General features: G+C 36.9%; 1 protein-coding gene across 2 annotated transcripts in view; it reads left to right on the plus strand.

Moving 5' to 3' along the window:
* The window catches only part of RANBP9 (RAN binding protein 9), a 100,601-nt gene extending 77,564 nt beyond the window's left edge, over positions 1–23,037 (plus strand). The window contains exons 7-14 of one of the 2 annotated variants that reach the window (XM_037011064.2): positions 749–861; positions 2,133–2,241; positions 3,948–4,138; positions 5,252–5,393; positions 8,649–8,770; positions 10,412–10,563; positions 18,966–19,077; positions 22,051–23,037. In XM_037011064.2, coding sequence (XP_036866959.2) covers positions 749–861; positions 2,133–2,241; positions 3,948–4,138; positions 5,252–5,393; positions 8,649–8,770; positions 10,412–10,563; positions 18,966–19,077; positions 22,051–22,181 — 1,072 coding nt within the window. In that variant the 3' untranslated portion in view covers positions 22,182–23,037. The remainder of the gene's footprint in view (positions 1–748; positions 862–2,132; positions 2,242–3,947; positions 4,139–5,251; positions 5,394–8,648; positions 8,771–10,411; positions 10,564–18,965; positions 19,078–22,050) is intronic. The other variant, XM_073224954.1, reaches the window with a different exon arrangement.
* The last annotated feature ends 4,524 nt before the right edge of the window (positions 23,038–27,561 follow it).

Genomic DNA, 27,561 nt, shown 5'->3' on the forward strand with positions numbered 1-27,561 from the left:
TGGATATATTGGATATATGGGTTAATAATGTTGAGTCAACAGTTTCCTAATATTTTGTGGTTAGATGTAAATATGTGTTCTGATCACTTGTTGGCTTTTTAAAAAATTAATTTGTTCTTTGAAGTTTGTCATTTCCTTGTAAATCTTATTTGAGTAATCAGTCTACCATATACAGTCATACTAAATTGATTTAGATTAAAAAGCCAACTTCTCCCTATTATCTCCCTAATAGGCTTTGTTCTGGACCTTAGTATTCCTCATGTTTATACCTTATCATCCCATCCCATGTAATTAACTGGTGGATATAAAAGGGTTGAACTCTGAACACAAAGAGTTAACCTGTTGTTTTTAAATTGTTCTGTTTAGAAAATGCTAACACTTTACTGGGATAAGTCATGGGAAACAGGTAAAACATAAATTACAGTTATTAGGATTGAATATAAGGATGAGGAATAATAGGAAAGGACCTGCAAATAATGGGGTGCCAAGAGTCAAGGGAAGAGTTATTTAATGTCCTTGATTCTCTAGTAATATTTACTTTTAGGGAGAGTTGTTTCAATATAGCATTTACAGTTATCTTTTGGGGAATACTGCATGAATACAGCAAAATGTTTTTTCAAACTTAAATCCTTAATTGCTTCAAGAGGAGAGGTTGGTTTTGTAACATCAGAGTAGACCTTGTTTATATAAATTGTAGTATGAAGCATGTATTCTCTCAACTAAAAGATGTGTGTTTCTTCTTTTTAAGAATGGTTTCATCTTACTTAGTCCACCATGGGTACTGTGCCACAGCAGAGGCCTTTGCCAGATCTACAGACCAGACCGTTCTAGAAGAATTAGCTTCCATTAAGAATAGACAAAGTAAGGACCCTGTGGAGCATGGTTAACACTTGTTTTCAGATTATAGGTCTCATTATATTGATTTTTAGAAAATTTAGTTTTTAAATTAAAAATTTTTTTCAAATATATTAATGTAAAGTTGATACCTCTGAAAAAGATTTTCGTTGATATTATTGAAGATTACCTTTAAAAAAAGGGTCACATAGGACTGTGTTAGTCTTCTGAATGTAAAAAGCTATACTTTTGGAGAAGGTTCTGTAAGAAGTATTTACATTTTTTTCTTAAAATGTTTTCTTGAGCTTTGAAGAAGTTAATACTCAGTAATTTTTTTTAATTGGCAAAGTAGTCTCACAATTAGAAGTTAGTGGAGATAACATGTGAAAAGAAATTTAAATATTTGTGTTTAAATGGATAGTATTGATCTTAAAACTAGGGCTTATGGCCAGAGCTGTAGGGCCTGTTCTAACAAGGGCGAATCAGCATGATAACTGGCCCACAGTTAGCTATCCTAATATTCTGACAGTTCGTCAGTCAGGGAAAGTACGGACTTGAGAGAATAGGCATAAAAGTAAAACACGTGGGTGAAATCGTGATGTATAGAAACAATTTTTTTACAGGTCAAACTGCTGTAATAACACTGATTACATTTTGCTGTGGCTAATTATATGCTTGTCTGTCATACTACATTATAAACTCTGGCAAACAGGAGATCACATGTATATTGTATCCTCATCATCTAATTTAACAATGCTAATGCCCTGACACACAGGGAATGCTAGCATTCTTTTAGTACTGGATTCAAAGGTTATATTTGATGATACATTTTGACTATAATTTCTTTAATGTTTATTTTGGTCTTTATTTTTTTTTAATGTTATTGATATGGTTGACATTAAAAGTTGTGCATATTTAGTGAATGTAACTTGATGAGTATGGAGAAAAGTATGTATCTATGAAACCATCACCAGTGTATACTACAAAGATACCATATTTTTAATCTTAGTGTTTAATACTTTAATATTGCTTAACAGATGTTTTTCCTATATGTTAATTGTGATTTTTTAAGTATTTGTTTTTTTATGAAAGCTTGGTTTTCATGAAAGTACTTATTTTTCTAGTTTTTTAATGTCTGAAGTTTTTCCTCGATTGCCTAATTGAAACTATAATTTTAGGATTATATACAGTAATTAATACAGTAATTTATTTAAAGATCTTTTTATTAACTTTTTTTTGATGGTCTACTAACTTTATGTTTCTATCCAATTAGTCTCTTGCTTTCTTTTTCTAAATAGGAATTCAGAAATTGGTGTTAGCAGGAAGAATGGGAGAAGCCATTGAAACAACACAACAATTATACCCAAGTTTACTTGAAAGAAATCCTAATCTCCTTTTCACATTGAAGTGAGTTTAATAAAACATGGTATATTACATTTATGTGTGTGGTATATGTAACCAAAATTATCTTCATGTTAATAGTCTCAATTTTTATTTTACTTTGTTTCAAATGTTTGCATATAATTTTGTAATGTATTAGTACATGTAAGTAACAGATTATTTAAAAAACTTGTATTGAGGACTGTAAGCAAATGGCATCTTTTGCTGTATGTTTGTTCTTCTCTCTTTTTATCTCCATGTTTTAAAGTGTGAAAATCTTACTGAAGATGGTACCTATTTTTCTTCCTGTAGAGTACCTTTTAATAAGTCTGTGGACTTTAAAAAAATTGTGGTAAAATATATATATAACATAAAATTTGCCATTTTTACATGTAGTTATGTAGTACTAAGTACATTTGCCTTGTTCTGCAACCATCACCAATATGTCCCTGGAACTTTTGTCATTATTCCAAACTGAAGCTCAGTATCCTATAAACCCTAACACCCTTCTCTCTCTCCCCCTATCTCTTAGCAACCACCATTCTATCTTCTATCTCTATGAATTTGATTGTGACTACTCCAGGGTACCTCATATAAATGGAATCATAAAATATTTGTCCTTTATAACTGGCTTACTTCCTTTAGCATAATGTCTTTAAAGTTCATCCATGTTGCAGCATGTGTCAGAATTCCCTTCCTTTTCAAGGCTGAACGATATTCCACTGCACATATACGTCACATTTTGTTTACCCATTCATCCATCAATGGACATTTGGGTGCTTCCACTTTTGGTTATTGTGAATAATGCTGCTATGAACCAGGGGTATACAAATATCTGTTGGAGTCCCTGCTTTCAATTCTTTGGAGTGTGTACCCTGAAGAGGAATTATTGAACCATATGATAATTATATATTTCATTTTTTGAGTAAATTAATCCTTACAGTTCCATAGCCTCATACCATTTTACATTCCCACTAACAGTGTGGAAGAGTTCCAGTTTCTCTACATCCTCACCAACACTTTTTATTTTCTGTTCCTTATTCTTTTTTATAATAGCCATACTAATTTGGCTTTTTAAAAAAATTGAACCCTCGTTGTTTTAAACTTCAGGTGTTATTAAGCTTTTTTATAATAGCCATCCTAATTTGGCTTTTTATTTTTATTGAATCCTCATTATTTTAAAATTCCGGTGTTATTAAAATTCAGTGCTTAAGATTGCAGCTCTTTAAGCACTAGAAACCCTTTGTAAGCCAAATGTCAGTATTGTTTTGCTTTAGAGTAAAAGTTGAAATGTGGCCCATTTTGGTTAAGAAGTTGCAAATGGTATTAGAGATGAGGAAGGGTAGGGAGAAAGGCTCTTTCTTTGTATTTATCATATGTACATAAAAGCACATCATGTTCTTACATATTCTTTGCTACCAAGTGCAAATATTATTTAAATTCTTTTAGCTAAAAAATGAGGTCTATTTTTATTATTTGTTATAGCGACAGATTTTCATTTTCTTAGTAAATAACATACTCTCTTACATTACACTATCATTTTTTTCTGGAAAATTTTAAATTCTAAGCAATACAACATATGAAATGATATTTCTTATTTTTAGCATATTACCTAAAGATCAAACTTAATGGTAAATATAAGTTCCTAAAATATTTCCTTTGAGAAATCTGTTGGCTATTAAATAAACAGCTACTTGAAGATTATCTAAGTAAATTTGTCTTGTCCTTTTTAGAGTGCGTCAGTTCATAGAAATGGTGAATGGTACAGATAGTGAAGTACGATGTTTGGGAGGACGAAGCCCAAAATCTCAAGACAGTTATCCTGTTAGTCCTCGACCTTTTAGTAGTCCGAGTATGAGCCCAAGCCACGGGATGACTATCCACAGTCTAGCTTCAGGCAAAGGTGGTACTGCACATTACTCTGGTGAGATTCAATCTTATCTTTAAAATTTTACCTTTCTATGTTTTTGAACCCAAATAAAATTTTAAAATCCATACATTCTACATAACTCTTTTGCACATGTGTATACTTGGTCTCAAAGTAGGTGCATCAGATTTGTGTGTTTTTAGTACCAGGGAGTAACTTGAGAACTGTTGCTGAGAATAGGTTAATAGCAGATCTTCATAAACAAAGGTCAACATTGCAGTTGTCTCTAGAAAGTAAATCATAGATATTTGGTAAAGAAAAGGTAGTTGCATGTTCTAAAGAAGTATAAATGTGAAGGTGGATATCTTAGGCCATCAGTCACCAGACCTTGCTGGACCGCCTTCTGTCTCATTCTTTCTCAGCCAGGCTTCTTGCAAGAGTCTATTCACCCAGTTCGTTTTCTCCTAATCCCTTTTTGGCTCAGCAGTCTTACTCTCTGAGGCTTTTGGTGTTCTTTTAATTAAAATTTTCTCTCCTTTCTTGGCTTTCATGACCTCACTTCTATAGGTTTATTTCTGATCCTTCTCGGTCTTCTTTCTTGTCTCTTTAATTCTTTTTTCCAAGGTGTTACCTTTCCTCTGTGCATTTAACTTTCTAAAAGTGATGTCATATACTGTTTCCTTTCCTTGCATAGAGTAAAATAACACCTTTGTTTTTTCTCGGGCAGCATATACCTTTCTGTATTACTCTCTCTTGGTTTATTTATACTACCATTCACAAAATGAGAGTGATCTCTTATATTTATGTGGTTAGCCAGCACCTTTCTTGACTATCATATAGTCACTGCAGGTACAAATTCTTAGCCTCAGTGTGTTCTCATGTAAAATGGGGGCTGATGATAATACTGCCTTTCAGGGGAATTGTAAGGATTAAATAAAACCCCTAATTAAGCCTTCAGTAAGTGTTAGAGGAGATGACAGTCACAGCTTACAATTAAATACCTTTGTATTCTTCCCAAGAGGTTATCTGTTTACTAGTTAAGTAGTCCGTTGACTCCTATATTACGGAAGTTTTAAATACAAGATCAGAATATGGGTTCATTACTTGTAACCTTACAGTGAGTTAATATGTTTCTATTTTCATGACGTGTCTTTCTTCATTTTTTTCCAGGTTTTGAAAGTTGTAGTAATGGTGTAATATCAAATAAAGTACATCAGTCATATTGCCATAGTAAACACCAGTCCTCCAATTTGAATGTTCCAGAACTGAATAGCATAAATATGTCAAGATCACAAGTTAATAACTTAACCAGGTAAATGATTTCCCTAGCTTTTACATCACTATAAGCAACCTAACTGTAGGTGTCATCATTTTTAATAATTTGGAAACATTGCCCATATGGGACCTGGGAGTTCCTAGGCCCCGAGAGAAGAGAGAGGTAGGGAGTCGAGTTCCCGAGGCGTTTCCGTCTCCCAGGATGCACACAGGCTCTTCCCTTCCTTCGTCTTCCTCTCCATTCCCTCTCCCCGCTGGTGGGCTTATAGGGACAAATTCTGGTCTTTCTACCACCACAGACCTATTTAACATCTCATGTTAACATATGATCTGTTTACAGACAGCTATTTTTTTCTCTGTACGTGGAATGTTATTTGATGTAAATGTGTAGAATATTTCCTGAGTTCCAAATAACCAGCTTTACAAAGGATCTTTTCTGAGAGCCTGTCTTTAGGTACCTTGCATATAACAGATCATGGTTGCATCATTTAGGAAACGCACACAGCATGAATACTACTGAGGACCTTTTGGGTGTCAGTTGCTCTGCCGGGCATGGTCTGGGCCTTGGAAGAGCTTTGAGAGAAGAGACGTCTTTATCAATATACTGTGACCCTTGATATGCTCAGGTTTAATATTCATTGAACCTAAAGGTTTGTGAAATGTAACCATTTGAATTAAGTTCTAGTGTGTGAGAGCAAGTTCTTACAAATTCAGCCTGCCTAAATTATCCAGAATCTGAATCTCAGTTTGGTTCAGTACTAGTAGAATAACTTTTTTTTCTCCATAAAAATAATTAGTAGATTTTATCAATTTGATATTGGTTTAGTTTTATAACATGAATTGATCGGTCACACTGCATTTCTGGGGAATGTTCATCCTTGCACAATTCTCTCACCACAGGAGAGAGAGGCTAAGTTGTAGTGTGGAATCTTAATGGAAATACAATTCTGGAGAAAGGAGTATATGTAAAAATCTGTATTTGCAAATTTGAAAGTCCCCAAGTTATCAATCACAAGTGACAAGGATTTACTGAAGAAATGGTGGTGTGAGGTACAGGTTATAGTGGAAGCCCACAGAAGTGGTATGAGAAGACCAGTAGAAAAAAATGACTTGATGATTAGGTCAAGGTAGTTGTTCACAGTAGAGATGACATATTGGGAAATACAAAATGAGAGTACTGTATTATAATAACATGTATGTAAGTTTAGAAAGTTAATGAGTCCTTAGTGTTTTATTGCATTTTATGGTACATTAGTACTTTTTTGCTGTAGAGGGTTCTGCCACTGTTTGAAGGTAGGATGGTTGTCAAATTGGGGGTTTTAAATACTATCCTCATGGCAGGAAGTTGCTAAAGAGACAGACGTACCTGAGTTCAGGGAAGCAAGCTTAAAGGAAGGGGTGGTTGACACACCATCCTCCCTGTGTGCTGTGTCAGTCACAAGAAGAAAGTAAGCTTTTAAACTCCCTTAAACTGTTTAGCAGTTAACTGTTATTTTATAGTTGGTAATGGCTTTCCTTACAATATTGTGGATTAGGCAAAGATGATATTAACTATTAAAACCATTTTACAGATGTAGAGCTGAATACTGAAAAGTAATGACTTTTTTTTAAGATTGCTAAAGTAGCTAGTAAGTTGCAGAACTGAGACTACTTCCCAGGATTTCTGACTTCCAGACTTGGACATTTTCCGTTAAACTTCACCCCATCTGAAATGCTCTTTCCTCGCCCTCCTCCTCCAATCCTGACTTCTGTTCAGGCAAACTGTCAGAAGTCTGTTTCAGATGTTACCTTTTCCAGGATGTTTTCCTTGGTACACATCCCTGCCAAATGTTGTGTCTCTCCCTGTGACTGACTTTCACTGTAGCACTGAGCCTCTGTAATATAATAACTTCATTAGCTTTTCATAGGCTCTTTGCTCCTGGAGGGTAGAGACTGGAGCATTATATCCTTAGCATCTAATATGGAACATGGATCAGAGGCTCTTAAATGTCTGTTGAATGAAAGAATCCTTCTTAAATACTGTGTTGAATTGTCCAAAAGGTATAGTATATTTATTAACATCATCAAAAGCTGTGATTTTTAAGGATTTCCATTCAATCAAACACTATTTTTAAAGTTTGATTTTTCTTACCAATTCTCAAAGTTTTGTCAAGATAGTAATAAACAAACTTCCCTGACTGACAAAGGAGTCCTAGAACCATTGATCCCTTCTTCCTAGATCTCTGTTTATGTTACAGGTTCTACTGATAGAAATGTGTATGCACCCAGGCACCCATAGTTCCATTCCCCCCTAAGCCCAAGTGTTAACCACTGCTTACCTCTGGGGCATTATGCATAAAGTGCTTTTTGCTTATTTGCATTAAGTGTTTTTTTTATTCCCCTACCAATGAATATAGATTGCCTTTTTAATGATAAAAGGTCATTTTTATTTAAATACTCCTGAATGTGTATCAAGTGTTTCCTCTGGGTTACATAGGAGAAATCTTATAGATTAGATAGATATTCTCTGTGGATGAATCTGAAGGGCATACGTGACAATTCCAATATGTCCAGATACAGTTATTGTACATAGTTATTCCTTCAGTAAATGTGAAATGAGCAAAAATTGGAAACATCCTACATATCCAAAACAACATTTTTAAATTAAGATTTGGCAGTACTTTAGAATCTTTAGCCAATAAAAAAGCCTGTGAGAGGAAAATAGTGTTGGGTACTGGAAAGATATGAAGAGGATGTGACTGGGTAGTTTTTAAGATTATTTATTTACCTTTGAAAGAAGGTATATTTTTAAGGAGTGAAGGCAAATAATAAAATGTTGAGACTACTAAAGAAAAATAATTTAGAAGTGAGCTGAATATGAGGGCAAGAAAGAGGTGACGTTAGTTCCAGTAGGAGCTTGTTTGGGGAGTGAGGTTTCCCCCTACATACTGGAAGTGAGTGCTGACATGAGGGGCTTAGATTTTGGGGCAAGAGTTGATTAACAAAGAATAAAGTGCAGATCTGAGTTTGGAAACTCTAGTGGTAGTATATGTTGAAGTCTGATTTCTCCATATGGATATCAAGTCATAAACCCACTACATTTTTCTCCCTTATCTCAGGAGTACAAATTTGTTGAGTCAGTTACATACTTGGCTTTGAATACATTCAAGATTTAGCTAACTACCTTTTGTTCAGATTGTTATTGCCTTGTGAAGTCAGTTTATAAGTAGGCTATGTAGTTGAGTAGTCATTTATTCTAAACTAAGCTGAAAGTGTGCTATTTCTAAAATTAGGTTTGTTTTTTCATTTTCAGTAATGATGTAGACATGGAAACAGATCACTACTCCAATGGAGTTGGAGAAACTTCATCCAATGGTTTCCTAAATGGTAGCTCTAAACATGATCACGAAATGGAAGATTGTGACACCGAAATGGGTCTGCAGTGATACTTCTTACATTTTTAATAAAAAATGATGACTACATGGTTATGTTTTTATTTGTACTGATTCACAGCTGATGAGCATAAATCAAACTTAAAGATGTATGTGCCATTGGATTTGACAGTGATATGTTAAGTCTCTTAATTTCTTGTGAGAATGGGTTGCTGGAGAAAGTAAAGTAACTTTTCAGCGCCTTCTGAAGTTAAGTGCTAAACAGTTTTCTTCACTGAACTCTGTTTTGGCTCAATGCTAGTACTGTCATCAGTGCTGCAGTACTAACGTATTTATCCCTTAGGATATTTAAAGTTGGAGATATGAAAAGTTTTTACACTTCAGTATAGCCAGTAAAGGCCAAATGGATAGAGCGGATTTTATAAATTCTAATCAGACACTTTCTTAAATTCATTTACTCTGAGTATATGTGACTGCGCATAGTTCAGTGCTTGGCATAGAGTTAAGTGCTTGAGTATGGCCTCCCTCCCCTGCCCCTCAATTATGTGGCTGAAGGATACATTAGCATCATAATTTTACTTTGTTGACAACTTGTGGAGTGAATTGTACCATAAAGTTAAACCATCAGCAAACTTTCCCATCAACTGAAACATGAAAATTATTGAAGCTTATAAATTCTCATTGGTCAGAATTCTGTGGTAGCATTAGATTTCTTATTATTTTGAAATTAAAAGGTATTTTTTCAAATCATTAGAGTATAAGAAACTACGTTCTGTATACAAACTTATTCTTTTATTACTTACACAACTACCTTGTTGAGGATTATGTGTTCCAATGTATAATTCACTTTTTGAAGCAAGGAATATGATTAAAAAGGCAGGTTAGCTCTATAGGTAAGGCAATCACAATATTCAGTAATTTAAGCAAAGTGACTATAAGGAGTTCTAGAGCCAGATTACCTAGATTCCTGGATTTGAATTCTGCAACTGCCATTTACTAGCTATGTAACCTTGGACAAGTTACTTAAGAGCTTTGTGCCTCGGTTTCTTCATCTGTAAAATGGGTATAATAACTGCTTCATGGGTGATAGTGAAGATTGAGCTGATCTCTAAAGTTAGTAACACCAAGTAATGCTTAGTAAATGTTAATGATCATCATCATCATTGGTGATTTCTATGTTGTGATTTATAGGGTTACATTATTTGTCAGTGATTATTGGCAACCAAGATAAAAACTATAAAATTATTTTGTAAAAGAGTTTTTTTATGGGAATCATTTAGCCTCGCAGTCTATAGGAATCATTTTACTCCATCTATATTCTCTGTCAGTTAAAGTAGCCTGAGAAGCAATTACAAACTTTTTTCTGTTTTTCCTAATGCAGTTTTAGACAGTTGTACTAGTCATGAAATTTTCCTTGACATATAGGTAACATCCTAATACTGAAAGGCTGTCACCTGACTTTGAACTGCATGCTACATTTTGTATTCTAGACTCTTAAAGACCTAGATAAAATACACCTTTTAGCTGTAAATTCCATATTAAGTTAAAAACCTGCATATATAGATTAAATACTAGGTAATAGTTACTAGATGAAGTAAACAAAGTTTTATAAGCAGCCTATGTTCATTTCTCCGTTGTACTCCATTTAGTGAAGTCGTGAATTACTTGTTCACTTTGCTTACAGAAGTTGATTCGAGTCAGTTAAGACGCCAGTTGTGTGGAGGAAGCCAGGCCGCCATAGAGCGAATGATCCGCTTTGGAAGAGAGCTACAGGCGGTGAGCGAACAGCTGAGGAGGGAATGTGGGAAGAACACAGCAAATAAAAAAATGCTGAAGGTAAGTTTGTTTTGCCTCAAAAAATTATAAATGTGTCAGTGTACTAAGATGTAGTTTTGTAACTCATTGAGTAGTGCTAGAAATTCCTGTTGAAAACCTTGGATGTGAACTTCCAGGCATCCTGCCTATTTAAGAATGAAGGTGTTTGGTGGGGTCAGTCAGCTCTGTTTCACTTTGAGTAAGAACAGGGAGTGAATTCCAGGTCTGCCGCCTATCGGTGTTACATGCCCTTTGTCAGCTCACTTTCTTAGTCTTATTTTCTGCTGTAAAATTGGCAAGGTTATTAGAAGAAATGTGTATAATAAAACCATAAATTTGAGTTAGTTTATTTTACTGAACAGTCTTCGAGGTTGTAGCAAATTGAATGTACAGTACATGCTTTTGTTCTTCTGAAGGATTAGGTCATCTCTCAAAGCCCAAAGAATAGTTAAAACACATTTTCATGTCTATTTTTGGTGGATGTTTATGATGTATAGGAAGATATGGATAACATTTAAAACAGTTTAGTAAGCCACAATTTTGTGTTCTCAGTTGAAGATGGAGGAGTTTTCCCTACCTTAAGTCAGCATTGCATTTCGTTGTAGAGATGTTTCGACTCTTTAAAAGTTTCTTTTCCCCATACTCATAAAAGTCCCAACAGCCCTGTAAGCCTATGAAACATTAACCCAGCAAGTAAGTATGTGTGTGTCTTTACCCTGCGTTAGGTTGGGCTGAGAGGTGATTGGTTATAAACATTTTCTCCTGAATATTTTCAAAGAAGTCCAGAAAACAAAGGGGAGATGTACGTAGTGGCCATGAGACTGTGGTTAGATGTAGTGAGAAAGGGCAAGACTCCTGCCATTCCTCTGGACCCAAACTGAGAGAGAGTCAGTGCAGACAGCAACACCCAGGATCAACAAATTTGACCTAAAATGGTCACAACAGGACAGCACCTGTGTAGACATACCTGCCTGGTCTGCAGGTCAGGGAGCCTCCTTAAACACACTTCCTGTTACAGCTGTGTACAGCCGTGTAGTGTAGCAGGGGCTGAGGTGGGAATACAGGAGCCGTACTTGCTACATTTAGTACTACCTTTACTAGGTAGCACAGCTGTTGTTCTAATGCTGACCCTGAGCTATCAAAAAAAAGTTAGGATTTTTATGCTAAAGAAAGAAAACTGGTAGATTGTATAAGCAGTTTTTCATTTAACAAGTCAAATCAGACCTTCATATATTTGGAAAATAGCTGTCCATGTTTCCCTTGTAAGACTAAGAGTTCCTTAGGTCAGTCTAGATTTTTATTTAACTTCTCCCCTTTTAAATATGTCTAATGCATGCAACACATTGGTATTCAATGAATGTTTAATAAATTGAAGTTGAACTCATATGAAAAGTGTAATTGATTTTCCAACTGTGAATTTTCATCACTGTGCTACTCAGAACCTTTTCTCATACCAAGAATGCTAAGAATAAACTTGTCAGCCTTTCTTAAGTTATTTTAAGTATCTAAAGTTGTCCTTTTGGGAAACTGAGTACTTCTTTGCTAGGTAGTGAGAATGTTTTAGGGGAGTGTTTCTCAACATTTCTGGCATCTACACAATTGAAAAAAACTATTTGAAGATTCCCAAAGAGTTTTTATTTATATAGGTTATATTTATTGATTTTCACCATAGTAGAAATTAAAACTGAAGCTAAAATTATTAATTAATTTAAAAATAATCCATTAAATATTTTTATGAAAAATATCTTCCTATTTCTTTATGAAAACTATCTTCCTAAAAGTAAAAAAAATGAGAGGTGACATTATTTTGCATTTCATAAATTGTATTTAATGGACAATAGGCTGGATTCTCATCCCTACCTCTACATTCAGTCTACTCTCATACCACACATTTCTGTAGGCTCTGGAAAACTGTACTATGTAGTTGTGAAAGAATGAGAAGGAGAAAAGAGTAATATTTTAATGTTATTATGAAAATAATTTTGACCTTCGAAACCTCTGAAAAGGGTCTTGGACCCAGGGTCCCTGGACTATACTTTGGGAACTGCTGTTTTAGGGGATATTTGGGAATATGAGATGTTTTTAAAAATTCATAGACTTTTAAAAACTAGGTCATGTGACTCTTTTCTTGTTACGACTGTATGCCAGTTGAGCATGCATGATAAAGGAACATGTGATTTATGTAGTGCCTTTGAAAATTTACAGTTTCACTCAATCAGCTTACTGTCTGGTTCTAATTTACATGAAGCTTGAAAAATGGCATCACATGGCCTTATTCTCACAAATGTTTATTCCTTGATTATATATTCAATTATGTGATGATGTAATTCATCTTTTTCATCTAAATAATAGGGATTGCTTTGGTTTTTGTTCCTCTGACTACTAAGCAAATGCCAGCTGCTTTAAGAGTCTTTCTCAGTATTCTGAGCCTTTTCCGTCCCATTTGCCAGACTTAATCTTGACCTAAATAGGGGTGAGTTACTGATCCAACTTTTATACATACATAAAGAACAAGGCTAGAGGTTTTGAGGACAACATGAAGAGAAGCTTTTCTTGGCCACAGCTGAGAAGGTTTAAAAGTTACTTGTTTTGTTTTTGTTTTTCACTTCAGGTCACATGTGATGGTAGTGATGTATTTTTAGCTTTATTTTTAAACTTTTGCATACTTTTGAATCATGCATATATATAGAGAGAGAATGATTTGGTTCAATTTGAAAGTAAGATTGACCTAAGTGCTTTACTGTAAGGTACACATGTGTTTTGCATCCTCGCAGCCGTGGAGAAGCAGGCCTTGTGCAGATGGTGGGGGGCTCACTGTGGAACCACGGGAGGAAGTTCCTGCAGCAGCCCCATTTCTCTTGACTTTTCTTACCAGTTTTCTCAGACTTCCTTTCTCATTCTTGTTGTCTTTTTATTCCTTACTTGCGATATTTTCAGTTTTGTGCATTAAATCTCATGTGGATATATTGTCATCCCTAGTTAGTAACTGTAGTTGTACTATTTGCATTGTTTTATTATATATTTATTATATATCGTCATAAAAACTTCTAGTTTCTGGCTCCTTGATACTCTGTGTTGCTGTATCAGTTCAGTTAAGCATTGCTCTCTCATTAGATACTGTATTTGCTTTTGCTTTTATTCATGTGCTTTAGCAGCACCTCTATACGTGTAACTTTATGTTTCTTAAAATATTCCAGTGGGCTAGAGTCCTAGGAATAGAAATACTGAGTCAAAGGGTATGATTGTTGTGGCTTCTGCTACATATTGCTGAATTGCTGTCCAGGAACCTGCCAACATTACCAGCAATGATGATGGAAGGTGCCATTGGCACTGTCTTAATCTTAACCTCAGTGGGTTCAACATCAGTCACATCTTAAAATTTCTTATTTGCATTTCTTTGGTTACTATCACCAATTAAGTTTTATAGAAGGATTTAAAACATTAATGTTGCTTTGCTGACTTTATTACCTTTAGAAGGGAAGATAAAGTTCTAGATATTTACTACTGGGGACTTGATGTTAACCCCTCTTTTTTGTTTTTAAAATTTTATTAGATTTTTTGCTTACAACTTCACTCTCTTCTCAAGCTCTGTTTCATTGTGTTACTGTGTGGTCCTTCTAAAATCAAGTCTAATCCATACCACTTTTTTATTTATAACATTGCCTTCGTAGAAAAAATTCAGATTTTCTTGTGTGATTTTGGGAGGCACTTGAGGATCTCACCCCTTATACAAGGTTCCAGCCAGGCCCTTTCTGTTCCAGCCAGGCCCTTTCTTTTCCTCAGCTTCAGTTTCCTTAGACCTGGAGCCAGTTTTTGTGATTGTACGTGTGACACAATACATTGTATGTTAATGAGCTTATTTGTACATGCATGTATGTGCTGTATGTATGTAACTACCTTGTTTATTTACATGTCTGTCTTCCTTGAAAGACTACATGAGCCCTCGAAACAGTGATGAGGTCCTGGTGATTGTTCTGTCTGCAGTGTCTCGCAGCTGTGTCTAGTAAATATTTGCTCAATTGTACTGAAAATATTAGACCAAAATTTTAGACTTTTTTCCTCTTAATATGAAAACTGTGTCTGATAAAGGAAGTACAGTCCTAGCTGTGCGATCTAACTTGTCACTGTCTCAGTTTGCTTCTCTGTAAGGAAGTGTTCATGACAGTATGCACCTCATACAGTGATCCCCGTAGTGCTTGAAACATTGCCCCACCCAGTATTCGTGTATAAAAAAGTACTACCATCAGTACCTTTTTCTCTGAAGTTCTTGCTTTAAATACTAGAAGGTCTAGACAGAATGATCTTGATTTGAAATGTGGATCTGCAACATTGCACCTTTTAGGTAGCATGTCCATCATGATATGTAGACACAAGAGGATAGTTTTGTGCATAAAGTTTTTGTGTATAATTACTCCTTGCACAATTACTTAATATTTCTAAAATGTATCTGTTCTATGGGGATGGTACCTTTTAGGTGGCAGTGGGGTAAATTAAGTGTTGAGCAAAAGTTCAGTCTTTAGAAATAATGTGATTGATTAGAATTAGTGTTATAGAATATCACACATTAATATTCTTTCCACCAGTAAATGTGGATTTGGGGGAAACCAGAAAATAGAACCTAGTCACTGATCTTCAGAGAACTTTCATTATAATTGGGTGGGCACAAAGTCCAAGGTGAATGAAACACTCATTAGTATATGGTATTTTAAAGGCCCATGTTCCCTGTCTGGTAGCCTCAGACCGCGGCTCAGCTTTGCTTTGTGGACAGTTCTTCTCTTTAATCACCGCAATATAAAGGCCAACTTGGATGTGAAAGGGGAAAAGTATAGGCCAGGAAGCCTTTCCCCTGCCTGTGGTTTCAGAACACTGCGAAGCCAACTAGGGGAACGTGGGAGCAGCTGTACTTCAGAGATAGTATTCTTTAGGAATTTCAGTCTTCCACGTTTCAGTAATCAGCATTTTTAAAGTGTTACTGAATTCACTGATTTACCTCTTCATGTATGACTTCTGATTTGGGAATGTGTCCTGTATCTACTCGTTTATATCTGTATTATATTACTCTGCATTAGGGCATCAGTTTTTATTTTATTTCCCCCCCCCCCCGGCTTTTGTTTTATTTATTTATTTAAAATATTTATTTATTTATTTTGTTGTCATTAATCTACAATTACATGAAGAATATTTTGTTTACTAGGGTCCCCCCTTCACCACATGCCCCCCACAAACCCCATTACAGTACTGTCCATCAGCGTAGTAAGATGCTGTAGAATCACTACTTGTCTTCTCTTGTGTTGCCCAGCCCTCACCGTGCCCCACCCCACTATACATGCTAATCATAATGCCCTCTTTCTTCTTCCCTGCCCTTATCCCTCCCTTCCCACCCATCCTCCCCAGTCCCTTTCCCTTTGGTAACTGTTAGTCCATTCTTAGGTTCTATGATTCTGCTGCTGTTTTGTTCCTTCAGTCTTTCTTTGTTCCTATAGTCTTTGAGTTTGAGGTGAGTCTCTTGTAAGCAGCATATAGATGGGTCTTGCTTTTTTATCCATTCTATTATTCTGTGTCTTTTGATTGGTGCATTCAGTCCATTTACATTTAGGGTGATTATTGAAAGATATGTACTTATTGCCATTGCAGGCTTTAGATTCGTGGTTGCCAAAGGTTCAAGGTTAGCTTCTTTAGTATCTTACTGTCTAACTTAACTCGCTTATTGAGCTATTTTAAACACTGTCTGGTCATTCTTTATTTTTCTCCCTTCTTACTCCTCCTCCTCCGTTCTTTATATGTTGGTTGTTTCATTCTGTGGTCTTTTGTGCTTCCTTTAACTGCTTTTGTGGGTAGTTGATTTTATTTTTTGCCTTTAGTTAGTATTTGGTTGGTCTGCTTTCTTTTCTGTGATTTTATTTTCTCTGGTGACATCTATTTAGTCTTAGAAGTGCTCTCATCTAGAGCAGTCCCTCTGAAATACCCTGTAGAGGTGGTTTGTGGGAGGCAAATTCCCTCAACTTTTGCTTGTCTGGGAATTGTTTAATCCCTCCTTCGTATTTAAATGATAGTCGTGCTGGATGCAGTATTCTTAGTTCAAGGCCCTTCTGTTTCATTGCATTAAATATATCATGCCATTCTCTTCTGGCCTGTAGGGTTTCTGTTGAGAAGTCTGATGATAGCCTGATGGGTTTTCCTTTGTAGGTGACCTTTTTTCTCTCTCTAGCTGCCGTTAAAACTCTGTCCTTGTCCTTGATCTTTGCCATTTTAATTATTATGTGTCTTGGTGTTGTCCTCCTTGGGTCCTTTCTGTTAGGAGTTCTGTATACTTCCATGGTCTGATCGATTATTTCCTCCCCCAGTTTGGGGAAGTTTTCAGCAATTATTTCTTCAGAGATACTTTCTATCCCTTTTTCTCTCTCTTCTTCCTCTTGTACCCCTATAATGCCGATATTGTTCCTTTTGGATTGGTCACATGCTTCTCTTAATATTGTTTCATTCCTGGAGATCCTTTTATCTCTCTCTACGTCAGCTTCTGTGCATTCTGGTTCTGTGGTTTCTATTCCATCAGTGGCCTCTTGCATCTTATCCATTCTGTTTATAAATCCTTCCAGAGATTGTTTCATTTCTGTAATCTCCCTCCGTACTTCATCCCTTAGCTCTTGCATATTTCTCTGCAGCTCCATCAGCATGGTTATGAACTTTATTTTTGATTCTTTTTCAGGAAGACTGGTTAGGTCTGTCTCCTTCTCAGGGTTTGCCTCTGTGATCTTGGTCTGTATCAATTTCTTCTACCTTTTCATGGCGATAGATATATTTGTGGGGAGCTGGCGTGTGTGTTGGGTAGGAGAAAGTCTCTTCTTGCCTGTTTGTGGCCTTCCTCTCCTGGGAGAACAGCGGCCTCTAGCGGCTTGTGCTGGGCAGCTGCGTGCAGACGGGGCTTCTGATCTTGCCCGGCCGCTATGGAGTTTATTTAGCTTTGCAGTTGCTGTGGGCATGGCCTGCCTCAGGCTGCTTCTCCAATATGGTGGAGCCGCGTCGGAGGGGGAACAGGTGGGAGGCTGTTTATCGTGGTGAGGGGCCTCTGAGCTGCACTGCGGGGGTTCGGGCGTCCAGAGTTCCCCGGGATTCCTGGCTGCTGGGCTAAGTGTCCCGGGGCACTTCCGTCCAGCTGTGGGGTCCCTGTCCCTTTAAGACTTTCAAAAAGCACTCGCTTTTCTTTGTCCCAGGTGCGCCGGCTGCGGGGACCCGCTCACAGGTCTTACTGTCCTGTTTCCCTAGTTTCCAGCACTCCACGCATGCACTGTGTGTCTGTGCTCCAGTGTGGATGGCTAGGGCTGGGTGTTTAGCAGTCCTGGGCTCCCTCTCCCTCCCCGCTCCGACTCCTCTCCTCCCGCTGGGGGAGGGGCGCTTGGGTCCCGCTGGGCCGCAGCTTGTATCTTACCCCCTTCGCGAGGCGCTGGGTTCTCATGGGTGTGGATGTAGTCTGGCTGTTGTCCTGTGTCTTCTGGTATCTCTTTTAGGAAGAGTTGTCTTTGTTGTATTTTCAAAAATATATGTGGTTTTGGGAGATTTCTGCTGCTCTACTCACATCGCCATCTTGGTTCTCCCCAGAGCATCAATTTTTGGCAAAATAATACCACTTACTGAGATTAGCATGAACTAACACTGGTAATTTCACAAAGCCATCAGTCCTCATTTGACTATGAAATAGGACCTCTTGAGAATCGCTATTATACAAATCTTGAAACTGATACTTAGAGAGATTGTCACTTTCCAGAGTCCACACAGCTGGCTGCTGAGACAGCCTGAACTTGAGGTCATTGTCTAAAACCACTGTAACCTGGGCCCCCCATGGAAGACAGAGTCCCTGATTGAGGAGACTGGATCAGTTACTTTGGAGGGGTGGCATAAGGGTGGTTGAACTGTTGAATGTTCCTGGAGGGGAACAGTTTAGTTTTATTTTTTTGAGTACTGAATTTGAGATGATATATAATGAAGTATCCTGATATCTGTTCAAAATGTATATATACGGAGGCCCTATTCTTTCAGTGTCAGATTCCTATCAATGATAATAAATTGTAAAAAAGCATCTGAAATTTTTTCTTCCTTTCACCTTAACCAGTAGTAGCTTATTCCACAAGAATTCTTTTTCTTAATGTCTAATTTTTCTAAATCATAAAATATTTTTTATTTTGCTCTTCTGTATGCATTATGGGATGGGGGAAGATGAATGAGAGTGGCTGTTTACAAGAAAAAACAGACTAGGCTTTGTTGCCTATCTAGCTAAAAAATGTATAGCCTCAAAAGATGGGAAGTGGGTTCAGATTTCCAGTGGTCCTAGTGCCTTAAAGCCCTATTTTACCTGTCTCTCAGCTTGTTACCATGATGAGCACAGTAGTTCATTTGAATTAAAAGCCAAGTTGCTGTGTTTTCAACAGGATGCATTCAGTTTACTGGCTTATTCAGATCCTTGGAACAGTCCAGTTGGAAACCAGCTTGACCCAATTCAGAGAGAACCTGTGTGCTCAGCTCTTAACAGTGCAATATTAGGTAAGTGAAGCCCGAAGGCGCAACAGCTAGCTTCTCTGAGTATTTGAGGTGGTGTTTATGCTGTCATTTATGTTTTGGTAAAATTGTAGGGTAACTAACCTTTTCTACATTTTGAAAATTAAAAATAACCTCAAAATGTAGAAACCTTCCTCCATTATCTCAATTCCAGATTAAGTGGATTCAAATGGAATAAAAAATAGTATATGGGGCTGCACCTTGGGAAGTTTAGGAAATTAAAGTCTTTGCTTGTATGTAATGATTTCTGGCCTGAGCACCCATATCACAGCTCCCACCTCACTGAAACTACAGGCACTGGGGGTGGGGGCTTCTGGGTACCGTGTGAGTGCCCCATCAGCACCACCCTCGTGGTCAGGTTCTGTTTGCATTACAGTTGAGCATATTCAATTACTTGCTCATAACCAGATGGAAAGGGTGGATGAAGAAAACAGCCCTGTAAGCAGTGAGGCTCCGCCAGGGGCGAGTGCTAAGTGAGGAGCTGGAACCCACTGTTTCCCTGGTTGGTTGCTGTTTTGTGAGGAAGTCACTAGCGTTAGTTTGTGTACTGAACAGATACTTTTTATATATGAATTCTGTAACATTCTGTACATTTATATGTAAATTCTTTAGCATTGTTTATATAAAACTGTCTTTTAATTCCTGGGCAGTTCTTTTCAAAGGTTAGGTAATAGTTTTTTCTATTATCTATAGAAATTTTAGTTTAAGTTTTTCACCTGACTTGACAGTCTCATTTCCTGGATAAAATGGAAGCCTTTTCCGTGTGTTGAGTGTGGGGGGGCTTTTAGCAATATATTTCATACTATTGTAGGTAGATAAGAGTAGTACCAGAGAGAATATTTAGACAGGAAGACTTATAGAGGGCCAGGGCCTTGCTTGCGTAGCTCCAATGTAAAGGAAACAAAAATCTTCAGATTTGAGCCTTATTAATCTGTTTCTTTGCCCTTTACTGTGTGTTAAGATCTGATAACTGAAGTCTTGGAATAGGGAGAGTGTCCTTTGCATTGTTTTCTTAAATTTAGAATTTGTATATAATAAATAACTTGAATTTTCTTTGGTTAGTATGTTGTATTTCCTTTGGTAATGTGAAATTCATTTGGCTCTATTGGTAAAAATAAGAGAATTTTTAGTAGCCATGCTGGAATTGTACAGCAAATTATGGTCTGTTATAATTGTCTTTTTGAAATTACTACATTATATGACTTTAAAGCATCTTACTATGCTGATAGACAGGAATTGCAGTTGAGGGGTGAGGACTTGATAATATGGGTGAATGTTGAAACTACAGTATTGTTCATGTGATACTTAAAAAAATTACTGTATTGTAGGTAATCATGAAGAACTAATTGGTTTGTATTTAGGTAACACTCATACTTGGAAAGAATTTTTGAAGAGAGGTTACCAGTTTCTTACAACAGTTTTTTGTATCTTGGGTTCTTCAAGGGAATGAAATATTTAACTACTAAATTCTTGAGGACCATTATCCAATATAAATGTATTCCTATACTAAGTTCATGTAATTCCTGCAAAATTAATGACAAATTATTAAATTATTGTGGATATATATTTATAAATGAAAGTTTCATCTATAATTAGTGGCTAGTTATTTTATTAATTGTATGTAATTCAGTTTACATACATGATGTCTATAACCAAAGTACCCCCTTGGCCAGAAGGTTACTTACTTCCCTGTGGAAACACTGAAATGTTTTTGAGAGGATGTTTCGATGTTTCCTTTTCAGTGTTTATTCCATTACAGTGATTTTGTGTAAAAATTAAATTGTTGTAGAGTCAAGAAAGAATTAAACTATAAAGTTAATCCTGCTTAGAGTCAGCAAAAAATGTTTACCACCACCAAAATTCAGCTAACTTGTTAGTGTCTTGCCACATAGTCTAATAACGGTAGCCCAGACTCTTTTCCAGACCATACTTTTCCACAGATCTGTGTAACCTTTTCTTGCATCTTTATTCTTATATCCTTAATCCTATTCTATTTCCTCTTGCACCTTCAAATCCTGAACTTGCTTCCTTTGTTTTTGCTCTGTTCTTCCTGGAACCTTTTCTTCCTTCCAGCACACTGCAACCGCAGAACCAAGAGGGGAATTAGATCAAATGGAGCTTTCCCAGCCATATGTCACTGTTTTTGCCATTTAACTATGCCTGAGAAGGACTGATTATAGTCTTTTTATTAATTGGGGGCTACCTATATTAAAATTTGGACATCTCTACACAAGGAGAAATTACCAGCTTGAATGAATTTAGCCACTTACACCATTAGTTCATTTTTTCATCTCTGACAAAGAAAAATTTTGGTAATTACTATATTCATATGACTGTTTGGTGGAGAAATCTCTGGTATGTAGGACCCTGAAAACTGTACTGGCGATTTTTTAAACATTTGACCCATCAGTTGTAAGTCAGCCCCTCCAGGGCCACAGGGTGGTCTTGCTCAGTTGCCATTCACAGTCACATCAGCACTTGCTCCTTCCTACGCCAGTAACTCACCAGTATGCCTCAAAGACCATTAGGAGCCTCAGTTGGATCTTATCCCCAGATGGGAAGAATCCTTCAGTAAAACTTCTGCTGAAAACCTGGTGTCTGTTTCTGTTAATGTCAACTGACCTTGGTCAAGTGGAAGAGAAATACTATTTCTTACTCTTTGCTGCAAATAGGAGGTAAGAAATTACACCATTCCCATTACAGTGAAAATGTAAGTAAAATTTTTGAGTATCTAACAAACACTTCATCAGTCTAATTCTGCAGGCATTTTTCTTATATGTGTATCTCCAATACCTGTATTATCTACTTAGAGTAGCGTGTCCACGGTGTTCGTTTGCTCAGAAACCATCTTTGCTAGTTCAGCAGCATAGGCATTGGTAATTTTGTAAGTAATGCTGATGGAGGGATTTTTAGGAAGCATTTTGCTAATTGCTATTTCCACTTGTAATTTTTCCTCAGAAGCCCACAATCTGCCAAAGCAACCCCCTCTTGCCCGAGCAGTGGGGCAGGCCACACAGTGTCTGGGACTGATGGCTCGGTCTGGAACTGGATCCTGTGCGTTTGCCACAGTGGAAGAATACCTACATTAGCTATGCATTGAAGGAGCTCACACTCACACCGTGGCATATAGTCAACATGGAAATAGACCAGCTCTGCTGATTTGGAACTTAGATTTTTTAAATTATGTCCTGGGGACAGGTTTTCGTCGCTTTACATGGCTTCCTAGTTCACAGCATGATGCAAATGATTTTCTAACTCGGTGTTAGGAGAAATTATTTTCCATCTTTAACCTCTTAGTTGTCTAAGAGTTAAATATCACTGAATTTCAGACATTTAAATTGATCATTACAAATCCCTGAAAACAATTACCTAAAAGAAACCAAAAAATCCTGCCGCCTTTGTTGGGGAAAGAAGAGGGGGAAGGAAATGGAACAAGTTGTGTTGTGTTAGCATGTGGGTGATGTAAACTTCAAATTGGGAGCTGTTCCGACCCCCACTCCCACATAAGCATTCAATCAGTGTAACTTGCAAAATGCATAAACATTGGACAGTTTGAATTTATAGTGTTGATGGAAGAAATCATTTTTAATGTGTACTGTAAAACTTGAAATACTCAGGAGCTGAGTGAATATGTTTGTTGCTACTTACAATCCCAACCTGTTAGTCCCAGTAGTTTTGTTTTAACATCGTCCTTTTCAACTTCATTTCCTGTTTAACTACAGACAATTTGTTATAGACTCACAAGTTTAACTGTTGTATTATAACAGTATTACATGTCAACAGTGTGGTTATGACCTTTATTTATATAAAAACCAAATATTTAGTCAATTTACTGTGTCTTAATTTAATCTTTGTACACCTTCCATTTTTAAGTGCTTAAATGAGTACTATATTGCAATAAAATGTAGTGATATAACCAGCCATTAAAAATTTACTATTACAGACGCTAGAGTGTCAACTGAGTTTATAATATAATATATATAGGTACTTGCATTATATTTACAATATAAACTAGGGCAATTTAAACAGATGGTTTCTAAAATAAATCAGCTCTATGACCTAAGACTGCCTTCAGTTTACAATGGCCTCCCTGGATCAGGGTCAAACTTGGTATTGTGGGTTGATACAGAAAGAAAATTAACAAGTTGTTCAAGACAATAACCATTTCCTTTGGTGGGCTATTCGGTACACTGGGGCCTGAACCTCTTTAAGAATAGGTATTTGGGGAGAAAAAAGCAGATTTATGCAGTACTTGTATCAGACAAAATAGACTTCAAAACAAAGTAATGAGATAAAGAAGGTCATTACATAATGATAAAGTGGTCAGTTCAACAAGAGGATATAACCATTATAATGCACACAACACAGGAGCACCAGCATATGTGAAACAAATACTAACAGAATTAAAGGAGGAAATAGAATGCAATGCATTCATTTTAGGAGACTTCATTCAACATACCACTCACTCCAAAGGATAGATCAACCAAACAGAAAATAGTAAGGACACAGAGGCACTGACCAACACACTAGAACAGATGGACCTAACAGACATCTACAGAAGTATACACCCAAAAGCAACAGGATACACATTCTTCTCAAGTCCACATGGAACATTCTCCAGAACAGACCACATACTAGGCCACAAAAAGAGCCTCAGCAAATTCAAAAAGACTGAAACTCGACCAACCAACTTCACATATCACAAAGGTATAAAACTAGAAATAAATTGTACAAAATAAAAAAGGCTCACAAGCACATGGTGGCTTAACAGCATGCTCCTAAATAATCAGTGGATCGATGACCAAATTAAAACAGATCAAACAATATATGGAGACAAATGAACACAACAGCACAATGCACCAACTTCTGCGGGATGTAGCAAAGGCCATGCTAAAGAGGGAAGTATATAGCAATCCAGGCCTATTTAAAGAACAATCCCAAATGAATAGTGTAAAGTCACAGTTACTGAAAGTGGATAAAGAACAAATGAGGCCCAAAGTCAGCAGGAGGGACATCATAAAGATCAGAGAATAAATAAAATTGAGAACAATAAAACAACAGAAAAAATTAAGAGCTGGTTCTTTGAGAAAATAAACAAAACAGATAAGTCCCTAGGCAGACTTATTAAGAGAAAAGGAGAATCTACACACATCAAAAGAATCAGAAATGAGAAAGGAAAAATCACGATGGACACCACAGAAATGAAAGAATTACTAGAGAATACTATGAAAATCTATATGCTAACCAACTGGATAACCTAGAAGAAATGGACAACTTTCTAGGAAAATACAACCTTCCAAGATTGACCAAGGGAGAAACAAAATCTAAACAAACCAATTACCAGCAACAAAATTGAATTGGTAATCAGAAAACTACCCAAGAACAAAACTCCTGGACCAGATGGATTCACTGCTGAATTTTATCACACATTTAGAGAAGACATAATACCCATTCTCTTTAAAGTTTTCCAAAAACTAGAACAGGAGGGAATACCCCCAAACTCATTCTATGAAGCCAGCAACATTTTTAATACCAAAACCAGGCAAAGGCACCACAAAAAAAGAAAACTACAGACCAATATCCCCGATGAACACAGATGCAAAAAATACTCAACGAAATACTAGCAAACCAAATTCAAAAATGTATCAAAAGGATCATACACCATGATCAAGTGGGATTCATCTCAGGGATGCAAGGATGGTACAACATTTGAAAATCCATCATCATCCACCACATCAACAAAAAGGACAAAAACCACATGATCTCCATAGATGCTGAAAAAAGCATTTGACAAAATTCAACATCCATTCATGAAAAAAACTTTTAACAAAATGGGTATAGAGAGCAAGTACCTCAACATAATAAAGGCCATATATGACAAACCCACAGCCAACATTATACTTAACAGCGAGAAGCTGAAAGCTTTTCCCCTAAGATGGGGAACAAGACAAGGATGCCCACTCTCCCCGCTTTTATTCACACAGTACTGGAGGTTGTGGCCATGGCAATCAGACAACACAAAGAAACAAAAGGCATCCAGACTGGAAAGGAAGAAGTCAAACTCAGTTTGCAGATGACATGATATTGTACATAACAAACCCTAAAAAATACACTCCAAAACTACTAGAACTAATATCTGAGTTCAGCAAAGTTACAGGATACAAAATTAATACACAGAAATCTGTTGCATTCCTATCCACTAACAATGACCTAGCAGGAAGAGAAATCAGGAAAACAATTCCATTCACAATTGAATCAAAAAGAATACCTACAAATAAACCTAACCAAGGAAGTGAAAAGACCAATACCCTAGAAACTACAAGACAGTCCTAACAAAGTAAAGAAGACACTAATAAAATGAAAATTGAATTGGTAATCAAAAAACGACCCCAACTTCTGGGTAGGAAGAATTAATGTTGTCAAAATGGCCATCCTGCCCAAAGCAATATACAGATTCAATGCAATCCCTATCAAAACACCAACAGCATTCTTCAATGAACTGGAACAAATAGTTCTAAGATTCATATGGAACCACAAAAGACTCCAAATAGCTAAAGCAATCCTGAGAAGAAAGAATAAGGCAGGGGCATCTCCCTTCCCAACTTTAAGCTCTACTACAAAGCCACACTAATAAAGACAAGTTGGTACTGGCAAAAGAACAGACCCACAGACCAGTGGAACAAAACAGAGAGTCCAGATATTAATCCAAGCATATATGGTCAATTGATACATGACAAAGGAGCCATGGATATACATTGGGGAAATGACAGCCTCTTCAACAGCTGTTGTTGACAAAACTGGACGGCTACATGCAAGAGAATGAAACTGGATCATTGTCTAACCCCATATACAAAAGTAAACTCGAAATGGATCAAAGACCTGAATGTAAGTCATGAAACCATAAAACTTAAGAGAAAAACATAGGTAAAAATCTCTTGGACATAAACATGAGCAACTTCTTCATGAACATATCTCCCCGGGCAAGGGAAACAAGAGCAAAAATGAATAAGTGAGACTGTATCATGTACATCAAAGGACACCATCAGTAAAACAAAAAGGTATCCTACAGCATGGGAGAATATATTCATAAATGACAGATCCAATAAAGGGTTGACATTCAAATTATATAAAGAGCTCACGTACCTCAACAAACAAAAAGCAAATAATCCAATTAAAAAATGGGCAGAGGAGCTAAACAGTTCTCCAAAGAAGAAATCCAGATAGCCAATAGGCACATGAAAAGATGCTCCACATCACTTGTCATCAGAGAAATGCAAATTAAAACCACAATGAGATATCACCTCACACCAGTCAGGATAGCTGCCATCCAAAAGACAAACAACAACAAATGTTGGCGAGGCTGTGGAGAAAGGGGAACCCTCCTACACTGCTGGTGGGAATGTAAATTAGTTCAATCATTGTGGAAAACAGTATAGAGGTTCCTCAAAAAACTCAAAATAGAAATACCATTTGACCCAGGAATTCTGCTCCTAGGAATTTACCCTAAGAATGCAGCAGCCCAGTTTGAAAAAGACAGATGCACCCCTATGTTTATCGCAGCACTATTTACAATAGCCAAGAAATGGAAGCAACCTAAGAGTCCATCAGTAGATGAATGGATAAAGATGTGGTACATATACACAAAGAAGAAAACAAATCCTACCATGTGCAACATGGATGGAGCTAGACGGTATTATGCTCAGTGAAATAAGCCAGGCAGAGAAAGACAAGTACCAAATGATTTCCCTCATCTGTGGATATAAAAACAAAAGAAAAAACTGAAGGAGCAAAACAGCAGCAGACTCACAGAACCCAAGAATGGACTAAAGTTGCCAAAGGGAAAGGGACTGGGGAGGATGGGTTGGAGAGGAGGGATAAGGGGGAAAAGGGGGCATTACGATTAGCACACATAATGTAGTTGGGGGGGAACAGGGAAGTCAGTATAGTAGCACAGAGAAGACTAGTAGTGATTCTGTAACATCTTACTACGCTGATGGACAGTGACTGTAAAGGGGTATGTGGTGGGGACTTGATGATGGGGGGAGTCTAGTAGCCATAATGTTGCTCATGTAATTGTACATTAATACCAAAAAAAAAAAAAGATTAGGTATCCGTCTATACTTAGACATTGTACTGTTTCACAGCTGCTTCTCTTTATTATTATTCCATATTCTGTGACACAAAATCTCATCAACAGCACCAAAACATCTGAGAGATGAAGGTGTGTGAGAGCCGCAGGTGACTTTTCCTGGATGTCCCTTTCTCCTTTTCCCTCTGCAACACTGCTGGGTGGGCAGATGAGGTTCCCTGACTCCTGTAGGTGTTGCTTTCAATTAAATGGAGAAACACAAAAAGAAAGGAAAACAATTCCTTTTAAGCTGCTTTTTCTTCCAGGACCCCTGTAGATCTCAAGGTCTGATTCCAATCCAGAAGGATGACCTGTGGTGAGGTTATACTGACCCTTTGAAA

Source organism: Manis javanica, chromosome 16, assembly GCF_040802235.1.
Source record: "Manis javanica isolate MJ-LG chromosome 16, MJ_LKY, whole genome shotgun sequence".
Lineage (NCBI taxonomy): Eukaryota > Metazoa > Chordata > Mammalia > Pholidota > Manidae > Manis > Manis javanica.